We start from the raw sequence: 12,435 nt of genomic DNA on the forward strand, positions 1-12,435 counted from the left end.
TATCCTGCCTTGATGTAGGATCCAGTACCATCACATCTCTTAGCTCCGGTCAGCTAATGAAGCTATCCTGCCTTGATGTAGGATCCAGTACCATCACATCTCTTAGCTCCGGTCAGCTAATGAAGCTATCCTGCCTTGATGTAGGATCCAGTACCATCACATCTCTTAGCTCCGGTCAGCTAATGAAGCTATCCTGCCTTGATATAGGATCCAGTACCATCACATCTCTTAGCTCCGGTCAGCTAATGAAGCTATCCTGCCTTGATGTAGGATCCAGTACCATCACATCGCTCGTCAAGCCATCCTGCCTTGGTTATTGCTGCCTGTTGCCTGATTTGTGACATGCGAGACATTTATTAGACATAGGAGAATTCGATCAATCCAAAACTTTATTTGTACAGCATTATTTCATACACAAAGGACGACTAAATGTGCAAGGTAGATAGTGGGTTTGCAAAACTCATGTGATACCTTTAGTCATTGGACAAGTACAAACACACAACCAAGTAGCAAAGCTCATGTTACACATTACATTACTGAAAATTCCATGTCATTAAAAAATAAACTATCCTCAACCTCAAATAAATCAATTAATAAAAATAGTATTATATATATATATGCTATTATTATTATACTATTATTATATATAGTATATCATGATAATATAGGCAAGTGGTCAACGATTAAACTTAGCAAACATAGCAAAAAACATGGCAAAAAAATCAGACTGCTTTTGTTTATGTGGCATGCTGAGCTAAGAAGGCTCTTATTCTCTGGAGAAGCTCCTTCTTGACACTGTCTGGGACTAACGCTGGAAGAGAGAGAGAAACATGACTATGACTTATTCTTCCATTGAATTACACTCTCCCCATTCACACATCATGCTCTCCCACACTTCACTCCCCCCCATCCTTGAAATTCGACATTGCCCTTTCTTGGGTCCCCAGCAGCGCACCCGCCAAGTTTGAAGTCGATCTGACAAATGGTTCTCGAGATAAACCATTTTTTTGTGTTGCCAGTAGGTGGCGCTATGACTATGCACATGTCTGAATTGCGCACCCGCCAAGTCTGAAGTCGAACGGACGAACAGTTCTCAAGATAAACCGCTTTTTGTGGTGCAAGTAAGAGGCGCTATGACTATACGTACATGGGTCCGAATTGCACGAAATTCGGCACTGCACTCGGCAATCCCCGAGTTTGAAGTCGATCCGGCGAATGGTTCTCTGGGCGAATAAACTATCAAATGGAGCGTACTTGACTATAGAAAGCTTGAATATTCCACTAACTAGCAAACTAGGTTAGACCACCCAAATCTGTTTTTATTTTACTGTACGTCCCAGAACATGGTGCTAATCCCATTAGCATTGTCCATCCACATACTGTTTAACGTTAGCTTTTGAGCTAACCCTATTGGAACAAATTATATTTAGGACGCAGCAGGTTTACTTCTAAAGCTAGTGTGAAGTTTCATATAATTTGAAACTAGAAGACCTAACGCATTGGTATCAACCATGTAGTGCTGCACGATTTGGGGGAAAGGTGCGATTAGCGATTATGGTGGACAATATTGCGATTTGCGATTGTGATTGCGATATAATATGATGATGTTCTCTTGCTGTATATTCACACAAATTGTTACATTTGTTTGTGGTTCATTATAACCTATGACCGAAAATAAACCATTCATTCATTCATTCATTCATTCATAATAAACAAATGGTATCTAGGGATGTGCGGGCATGAGTTTTTGACGGTATGATAACCTTGGACAAAAATACCACGGTTTCACATATCACAGACTAAAATACATGAAATATGTTACAATTTAAAATATATTAAAACTAAAAAAATAACGTGCATCTGCAGACTTTATCGAGGGACCATGAAGGCGTCATGTGACGTCAGGCTAGCTAGGAGCCTGGAGGTGCTGCTGCGCTGCTGGCAGCTGCAACAGTATTTTGCTGCTATCAACCTGGTTAATCTCGTTATATTCTTCATCACAGCGGGTCATCCCCACTGTGCACTTAATCGTGCACTAGTTCTGCATAAGCACGTGCAGCTCTCTCCTTATTTTACTGACGTTCTCACTAATCACACGGCTGTTTACATGCGTTTCTGAACGGCTAGCTAGTAGCTAGTTATTAGGATAGCTTGCTGTTAGCGATCATGGATGTTCTCTCTCTCCCTCTCGGTAAGATAATATGTAACCTTGCTGCACATAACATTACTTATTTGCGGGAGTGCATGGGAGAAGTCTCCCGCTAGTGTTGATGCCCAGTGTGATAGCAGAGAAACGTGTGTTTGCTGCATCGCGTGTAACGTTAGTTTAGAGGAGGCTCTCTCACACACACACACACACACACACACACACACACACACACACTCAAAAAGATGTGGGGGAAAAAAATCGCACACTTTTGCGGTTATGTAATCGCACGTGCTGACATCGCGATTGCGATTGCGATTCGATTAATCGTGCAGCACTACAACCATGTCTTGCTAGTTTGTTGGAAAGGAGGCTAAATAAATCTCCAAAGTTAGGTTAAATTTTGGGGAGGGAAAAACTTGCATGATCATTTTCAAAGGGGTCCCTTGACCTCTCACCTCATGATATCTGAATGAGAATTGGTTCTATGGGTACTAGGTGTGTCACGATACACTAATTTCACGAAACGATACACGATATTGGGTTCACGATAACGATACGATATTTTAACAAAAGTAAATAATTTTTATGTATTTATTTATCATTTATTTAACCATGTGAGTCCCGTTGAAATCGAAACCTCTTTTCAAGGGAGCCCTGGGAAAATACTGGAAAAATAGTCTTTCATTTGAAATACACAAAATACAAAACAAATGCTGTTTTTGGAAATTGTTATTATAATAACTAGAAAACAACATGGAAGATAATGCTTCTCTTGCAATAGAATGTGTCACACTGTCACAAACTAAATGTTTGTTGCATGGTGAAAGAAAAATAAAGTATACAATCTATTTCTTAAATAACTCATGCTCAATGGTCCCTAAACTTATGTAATCTTATGTACCCCTTGAGCTGTTTTGCCATGCCAGTAGTAGTCTACCCCCTCAATCATGCGTGTTGATTCTGCTAAATTTGTTCTATTATTATTCAGGAGCATTTTTTTTTTTTTTTTTTTACGATATAATTTTTTTCTGACGATACGCATATCGTGACATTTCGATATCGCAATATATCGTGCGACGAAATATCGTGACACCCCTAATGGGTACCCACGAGTCTCCCCTTTACAGATAACTGAGAGATAAATGCATGCTTATTTGAAGCATTAGGCATCTCGCTTGTGATGATGTCATCACTGATGACATCATCACTGATGCTAGGGATGGGCAACGAATTTAGAATTTTTGAATAATCGTTTTTATTATTGAAAGTTGATTTTAGCTTACTTCCTGTTGCAGTGTGTGCTAATACAAGAGCAGACAGGAAATATGCTAGGTGTCAAATTGTTCCCTAGCAACACAATTCCGTGAAACCCGTCTATAATTAATCTACCTCTTCCTTTAGGAGTGATCTCCACCACAAGGTCCTCCACAGTTACATGCTCCAGGCCTTTTTCTTTGATGACTTCTGCAAACAGATAGATGACACTTTAACATGCCTTGTGAGGAAATTGGGTCACTGCAGCAGCAGAGACAATATGGATACAAATACAGTATGAAATAGACTAGAGCACGTGTCAAACTCAAGGCCTAGGGGCCAAATCCGGCCTGACATCTCATTTTATGTGGCCCGCAAGAGCTAGCAAAGAATACAATTTGCGCAATACAATTCTAATTCAATTAGTTATAATAGTTGTAGGCTACTAATTGTCTGTTTGCCAATATTGTTCCTATAATTCTGCTTTCAGAGCTAGTTAATTATTACTAAAGACCAGTACTGATCGAATCAGTGGCAATTATGTAATATGATAACAAGTAGGCTAGATACATTTTAGTGTTTCCCCTAGAATTGTACAGGCCTGGCGGGCCGCCAGGCCAACGAGGCCCCCGCCAGGCCTGAAAAAAATAACTAATAACATAAATTACTAATACTGTATGAATGAATAATTACATCAAAACAGTCTAATCCTAATGTTAATATTCTCCAAATTTGGCTTCAAACGGACAAATTTTTCCACTGGCGACCGAAGTCAGTTTGGGTTTTGAAGTCCCTCCAGGCCTGAAAAAAATTCTAAGGGAAACACTGCATTTATATCGTGTTACATTTACAACGGGCCCTTTGAGGGCAACCATAAGGCTGATGTGCCCCGGGATGAAATTAAGTGTGACACCCCTGTACTAGAGTATAAGGATAATGCAACAATTCACAATTACAATAAGAGAACATAATTTCTAAATACAACAACAAGAGATGAATAGTGATAAAGCATTCTCAAGAACGACCATCAGAACTTGATATGTGTTATAAAAGTAATAGTCATTTGTACCTTTGCAGTGAGCCTTCATCTGGTCCTTCCATCCACACTCGGTGAGCTTAGCCCTCAGTAACTCCTTCAGCCTGTCAATCAAACAGTAAGTAGAAGCAGTTAGTTGAGAATATGGCAGCCGTTTCTACTTTATTGAATTCAAGTTGTTGGACGTTAGGGCTGGGCAATATATCAGTATTATATTGATATTGTGAAATGAGACTAGACATCGTCTTAGATTTTGGATCGTAATATCGTGATATAGCATAAGTGTTGTCTTTTCCTGGTTTTAAAGGTTGCATTACTATAGTGATGTAATTTTCTGAACTTACCAGAATGTTATATTATTTTACTTTTCCCACTTATTCATCCACATTACTGGTTATTTATAATAATAATAATAATAATAAATAATAATTGTGTAAATATTTTGAAAAAGCACCAATATTGTCGCAATATAGATATTAGGGTATTTGGCCAAAAACATTGATTTTGTCCATATCGCCCAACCCCTCAGTAGCTGGTGGAAGAACCATACACAGCCACCACAGCCTGGTACTGTACCTCCTCCTCATGCTGGTCACCAGCCTGGTAATGTGTTGCTGTGGGATGGCAGACGACCTGGAGAACGCTATGCTGATTGTTGCATCGATCGAGTATACAGTTTTTGGTGGGGGCAGTATCATGGTGTGGCTCTAGTGTCTGCGTATGGTTCTTCCATCTGCTACTGATGCTCCTGACTGTGTTCAATGAATAAAGCGTAAAATTGCCAATGTGTCTTGTTTGTTCCTTGTTACGGATAGAGAATCCAATCATTCAATCCCCCAAACAACTCAAAACAATAGAGTCAATACCAACATGTTCGACATTACATTCATTGGCAGGGAGATTTGACACATTTGACTTCAGCTTTAGCCACATTATCAGCTGTGCTGCTCATCCCACAAATGCAGGATCCCTACAAATGAGACAGCATTGTCAAGGGAAATGAACAGGCTTTCCAATAAGATAAGATACAACACTGAGGATACAGTAACAGCAGAGATATGATCAACCAAACACAAGTTTCCAGAATTATTTTAGATTCATTTATACTGTATTAATTTTCTACCATTCTTTTTTTCTCTGGTTCTGGGTCTGTATGAAGATGATAATTTATTCAGTTATTACTTCTATTCAGTGTTGGGGGGTAACTCATTACAAAAGTAACATATTACATGTAATATATTACTTTTAGCAGTAACTCAGTAATATAATTTATTACCAATAGGATTTCAGTAATATTATACCAGTTACTTTGTTAAATAACACAAGTTACATTTTTTTTAAGCATATTATTTAAATAAAGATACAATCATGTCCTAATCAAATTGTGTTTTTTATACAAATAACAACTATATATGACAATAACAAAGGAAAATTATAATAACACAGAATTTTCCGACCGCCGAGCCCCAGATGATGACCCCCTCCTCCCCGATAAATTGAACGAATTTTATTGTCGATTTGATTTGCCCACTGATGTGTCTCTCAGTGCCACAGTAGTTAGCGGTCCAGAGCTAACTCCACCCCCTCCTCCTTTTGTGGTGAGTGAGCATGAGGTCAGAACCCTGTTCCTCAAACAGAACAGCAGGAAGGCTGCAGGCCCAGACCAGGTCTCTGCTTTCACCTTAAAGCACTGTGCTCAACAACTGTCTTCTGTTTTTGTTGACATCTTTAACTGGTCTCTCTCTCTCTGTAAAGTCCCTGCTTGCTTTAAATCCGCTGTGGTTATCCCTGTTCCAAAGACTCCAATGCTGTTAGCTTGAATGATTATAGGCCCGTAGCCTTGACTTCTGTTGTGATGAAGGTATTTGAGCGTATTGTCTGTGATCACCTGTCTAATGTTGAGATGGACAGCTTCCAGTTTGCTTATCGTGCCAACAGGTCTGTCGAGGATGCTGTGTCTCTGTGCCTCCACAGCATCCTTCAGCACCTGGAGGCCCCCGCCACTTACGTTAGAGTTTTATTTATCGATTTCAGCTCTGCGTTTAACACGATCGTGCCCTCCAAACTATTTGATAAACTTATGGCTCTAGGGAATGGGATCAATCACTCTCTATGCCTTTGGATTCTGGACTTCCTGTCTAACAGGAAGCAAGTAGTTAAAATAGGCAACAGGCTCTCTCGAACTATGACTCTCAACACCGGGGCCCCCCAGGGTTGCGTTCTTTCAGCCCTTCTCTTTGCACTTTATACCAACGATTTTATTTCCCACTCTCAATTTGTTTCGTTTTTTAAGTACGCGGACGACACTACGGTGGTCGGGTATATTAAAAACGGTGATGAATCTGCCTACAGGGCCGAAGTGGCAGCCCTAGTCAACTGGTGCACTTTAAACAATCTTGTCTTAAACTTAGATAAGACCAAGGAAATGATTATTGATTTCCGCAAAAGCGGCTCAGTGCCCCCCTCTCTGGTCATTTGCGACCAGCCCGTCGACAGGGTCGACAGTTTGAAATTTCTGGGCACCACCATATGCCGCTCCCTGAAATGGGAAGTCAACACTTGTAACATTGTGAGCAAAGCCCACCAGAGGCTTCACTTTCTGAGGCAGCTCAGGAAGTTTGGTGTGTCTGGGGAGGCGATGGCTCACTTTTACAGAGCCACTGTGGAGAGCGTACTCACCTTCTCAGTCACAGTGTGGTACGGCAACACTACCGCCCTTGAGAGGAAACGGTTGGAAAGGGTGGTACGCATAGCGTCCAAAATCATCGGCCACGACCTTCCATCCGTTTCCTCCATCTATGCCACACGCACCAAACGCAAGATGCAGAAGGTGATCGCCGACCCCTCCCACCCTGCTAGCTCTCTCTTTAAACTCATGCCCTCAGGTAGGAGGCTTCAGTCTCTGAGGTGCAGGACCTCCCGTCTCAGGAACAGCACTTATCCTGAGGCGGTTCGCCTCCTGAACTCTGACCCTCTTTGCATTCGCACCTTAAATCGCACCTTAAATCCGTAGGCTTGAATTGAACTTGAACTTGAATTGCACTTATAGGCAGCTCGATACTGCTTTTGTAAACAAATGCTGCTTGTAAAACTGTGCACTTTATTTATCTATTTCAGCCTCTCTCATATTTTATGTAGTGTTTTTTTCCACTTTTTTATCCTCTTTTGTGTTTGAATCTGTGATTTGTTATGTTTGTTTTTATGTCTGTTCTTTAGAGCTGCACTGAAACAAATTCCAATCAACTCTGTTGACATGGCAATAAAGTATTGAATCTTGAATCTGAATCTTTCGACGGTTTACACTGGCTTCAAGATGGTTGAAATCGTCGGGATGGTTCCGGGGCGGTGATGTCACTACTGCAGGTATTTTAGTGAAAGTAATGCAAAAGTAGTGTAATAAGTAACGAGTTACTCTACACAGACAGTAATATTGTAAAGTAACTTATTACTTTCAAATAAAAGTTATTAGTAATATGCAGCATATTACATTTTGAAAGTAACTTGCCCAACACTGCTTCTATTTGGATAGACCTGAGACTAAAGTGGAGAGTGTCAGATGATGGGAGCAACTTGATGAGGACTGAGGTGAGGAACATCTTTCTTATCCCTGTGTTTTGAAGAAAAATATGTGTAATATCTGGAGTATATCAAAAATGCTCATGTTACCTATAAACTAAAATTAGCAAAAATAAAGTCTTCTGAAAAAATGTGTTACTTTATGGCCTGAGAAAGGCCGAGTGTGGTTCAATTTACCAGGAATAAAGCTCCTTGGGCTACATGCACAACTCCACTACTTCCGGAAATTAGCCAGCTTCTTTATTTCCTGTCATCACTATTGGATGAACTGATGAATGTCAGGTGTGCTGCAGTCACAACAATGATCAGGCACACCTGATTAATCAGTTCATCCAATAGTGTAGGACAGGAAATAAAGAAGCTGGACTAATTTCAGGAAGTAAAGAAGTTGTGCATGTAGTCTGCAGTTATCTCACCTCTCTCGTTCTCCCATCTCCGTCAACTTCTGGTTTATTGTTGCCCTCATTCTTGAATCTTTACTCATATTCTTTTACCTGCAAGGGGGATGAAACGACAGTATTTACTATTCATCCATGTCGGTTAGCAAGGCATTGCAGATAACGCTGCTAGTTTCGCTATTAACTTATATCACTATGTTGAGGGGATATAGAGCTGACTATTACAAAGTTGCTAACGTTAAACCACTCACCCAAAACTATAATGCTCTTGATGCGTTTACCATGGTAGTATCAAAGTAAATAGCTAAGATTTACCAAGGGAGCAGATTGTTGTCAACATTTAGATAAAGAAGAAACAAGAGCTCACTCTGCATCTATTTCCCGTTACCAGAAACGTCAGTAGACTCGAGTTTATTTGGACCAAATATCACCCAACTCGAGGGTGTTCCTAACGCCACTGTCATAAATAGAGCTCAAATTTACGTTTTAATGATGAGCTCTTTCTGAGAACATAAACTTTGTTTCAAAAATTCTACTCGCCTTCTACAGTTCTACTCTTAGCTCAGTGGTTCTACTACGCGTTTTACTACTGAACGATTCATCTTCGTAATATAGACCCTCTTTGCTAACGTCTTGTTCCATCACACATTGCATTCCGGCAAGGAAGTTGATGTTTGGCAAAATGGTTCCTACGGTTTATTAAGAACATATGTTCCGTGCAATGTATGCAATGCTCTCTTAGGCCACATGGTAGCAGTGTTGGTTTACAGATTAAATGGTAAGCAGGCAGAGTTTTTCAGGCGTTCTCAAAGGACAGGCTAACAATTACGCCTTTGATACATCATTTATGTTGTAGGTTCAAAAAGACAAATCTGGGGTGGCATGGTTGCTTCATCCTAATCATAATCATAATCATAATAATCTGCCCTTCAACAAGACAATCCAGGTTCAAGCCCTATGTCACATGCATCCAGCCTGTCCTTGAGCAATATTGATACCCCCCCCCCCCCCCCCCCCTTCCAGAAGCTGCTCTGTCGTTGACTCTGAGCTGACATCCGCATGGGCAAATTTCCCTAAAGAGATCAATGAAGTAAGTAGCCTATCACATAATTATTATATTCCAGATAGTGCTGTGTGAACTAGACGGCTCATAGCATTCATATTTGCTCGCAAGATGTGCCTATAGGCCTACTGTAGGCCTACAACATGTTCAGTATCACAATTTCAGACATTTTGGACCTTGCATTTATGAGAAAGAATAGGCCTAAGCAAAATGTTTTTTTCCCCCACAGGATTGATTTGTTTTGTTTTTTTACACCTAAACTGTTATGGGAAATGCACTGCTGATAAACGCCACTGTGTATAAGCCTGTAGTCACCGGCTGCAACCACATCATCATAGGCTACATCATGGGTTTTCCTGACCTGTCCTTTCAGCAGTAGTATCCTTATGCCAGTAACTCTGAGTTGTATCATACCAAAGTGTATGTTATTGTTCCATACACTGGCCAATTCATATTTATTTTTCCAAATTGTATTCAAGTTAAAGTTTATTCACTTAGAGATTGTTTTTGTGAAATGATATATAAAAAGGGCACTGGACATATTAAATGTAATAGGGGATATTTAGATTCCTATTATGGAAACAATGATTTCATTAATTCACACAGTCATTGATGCTTATTGTAAACATGCAGAGTAGATTACTGATGTGTGACATTGTGCCCTGTGACTCCTGATGTATGATAAGCTGTAATTGCACTCGCTGCTTCCTAATAACAATTGTAACACGTGAACTTGTCTTCTGTTGCTCGTGTTGTATTTTTGAGCATTGCTGCGATCTTGAACGACATGATAGCTGTCTGGCAAAGAGATTGCAAAGCATTATGCTGTTTCACTGAACCTCTGTGTCACCGGCTGCTTCAAGTCAGCTCCCTTCATGGAAACTGTCCTTTTCAAGTGAACTGAATAAAATGACCCACCACTTTTGATCTTCCTTTAAAATGCACCCCAATGAGCAGAGCATCAAACAGTATTATCTGCCTGTCATTTAACCATCATCATGCAAGCAATCATCATGCAAGCAATCTCTTCATTTTACTAAAGCAGTGTTATCTTTTCCACCTCTAAGTCCGCCTGTCAAGCCCCAGTGGGTCCTCCCTCACCTTTTATTTTTTATTACATTTTTGATGTCATTTATCAGAATGTCTCCCCTCTCTTGAGACGGCTGAATGTCATGGATTTCAAATGGATTTATTCATTTAAAGGCACGACTAAAAGGCCTGCAGCTATAGCCTTCAGTATTTCAGAAGAGAGCAGATACAAAAGGGAGCTTTTAAGGTAGCCTACAGAGTGTCTTGTAACACTTAGATGTTTTGTACAGGTAATGGAAGATGATGACTCACTTTGGTTTTAAATGTCAATGACATTTTATTTTTCACTTTCTAAAGAAGGATGCAAGGTTTGAGAACAAGAAGAAGATAAATAAGGAATAAATAATGTCCCAAAATTGCAGCCAGGGTTCATGTTAAATGAAGGCTTCCATGTGTTACAGTCAAACTTTACTCAAACTCAAAAGATGGTCTCATGTCCTGCCTTACATAAAGAATATGTCTGACCTTTATATATGTATTTTTTCAAGTCTAAGAAAACCCTTTAGATTCAAAGCGGTGGGGCTTTTGCCGTATTAATTGAAAGACCCTCTGACACGGATACCACCACCGTTCTGCTCAGATGCTCAGTTTAATTAGACACTTTACTGACTCCTGGTAGCATGCATACATTTCATTGCTTCTAAAAATCCAGCAGGGTCAGATATTGCCTCAACTGACAGTGCAGAGAGATTCTCACTGTAGGAGACCCAGACTTGAAGAGTGAGAACAAACTTTAAAGCGAGGGATTTCAAGGCTGCATACCTCGAAACATGATTTTGACCCTTTTAATAAAGTGACAACAGCTGTCCAGCAGACCAATCACTTTACATTTCATCTCCAAATAGGAGAATCTGTCTTTTGAAGTCTGGCCAAGATGTATTCCTCATCTGGCACAGAGTGAGATTTAGGGGGGGCGGCATCTCATGTTGAAGTGGGAACTGTCTGCCCCTGCATCAATTCCTGACAGCCTGATTGATGCCCTACCTGTTCTGGGTGAACTAATGGCCTTGTGAGTGGGCAGGTCTACAGACAGAGAGGAAACCTACCTGTTCTGGGTGAACTAATGGCCTTGTGAGTGGGCAGGTCTACAGCAAGAGAGGAAACCTGTCTGTCTGCACAAACTTTCACTTCATTATCAGCTTTTACTGACAGTGAGGCACTGCAGCGACAAGAGAGCGACGAAAAGTCTGTGATGTGGGTTTTCATTGCGGTTGATAATCATTTCTTCGGCTCAGTCACAGCATGAGGTGTTTATGCCTCTGTTTAAAGTGGCTGCCATGCGGATTCTCCTCCAGGGTGAAAGGGGAGGGACTTGGTGCAATGTACACTATATGAAGAATTTCCCTCTCACCACCTGACCCTCCTTATCTGCTCCCCCTCCCCCTCCACAGCTGACAGAGCAGCAACCTATTAGAAGCGTTATCTGGGCTGAAGCAGCCTGGGGCAGCTACTGCACACGGCGAGGAGGAGGAGAGCTGCTAGACTCACAGCAAAAGGGGGATCCACACAAGGACTCCCCTGAAGGCTCATTCAAGATTGGGTAACTATAAACCACTAGACTAGCACGGTGGTTTGGGTTTTACACGAGCATAGCACAAGCTACTTCACTTTGTTCCATCTGAAACAGCAATTATTTTCTTGGCGAGAACCTGGAGAGGAACAGTTGGAGAGAAAGCATGAAGAAAAGAGTGGATAATCCCCCTCAAAGAATTTACGAGGACTAAAGCAGATATACTTCATTGTGCTCAACCTGTTTATTTGTATATTTGTTTATTTAAAAGGATCCCCATTAGCTGCCGCCTAGACGACAGCTAGTCTTCCTGGGGTCCAAGACAACAATACATTACATGATACACAATAGTTAAAATCC

At 40.7% G+C, this 12,435-nt stretch overlaps 1 protein-coding gene across 1 annotated transcript; it reads right to left on the reverse strand.

Annotated features, from left to right (window-relative positions):
- Positions 1-385: 385 nt before the first annotated feature.
- Positions 386-8,770, reverse strand: eny2 (ENY2 transcription and export complex 2 subunit). The gene is made up of 5 exons (XM_083650154.1): positions 8,665-8,770; positions 8,432-8,509; positions 4,473-4,543; positions 3,539-3,613; positions 386-811 (listed from the first exon to the last, which is right to left on the reverse strand). The coding sequence occupies exons 2-5, from the start codon at positions 8,497-8,499 to the stop codon at positions 738-740; spliced, it is 288 nt and encodes a 95-aa protein (XP_083506280.1). The 5' UTR covers positions 8,500-8,509; positions 8,665-8,770; the 3' UTR covers positions 386-737.
- Between the last annotated feature and the right edge of the window lie 3,665 nt (positions 8,771-12,435).

The sequence above is a fragment of the Poromitra crassiceps genome, assembly GCF_964638095.1.
Source record: "Poromitra crassiceps genome assembly, chromosome: 1".
NCBI lineage: Eukaryota > Metazoa > Chordata > Actinopteri > Beryciformes > Melamphaidae > Poromitra > Poromitra crassiceps.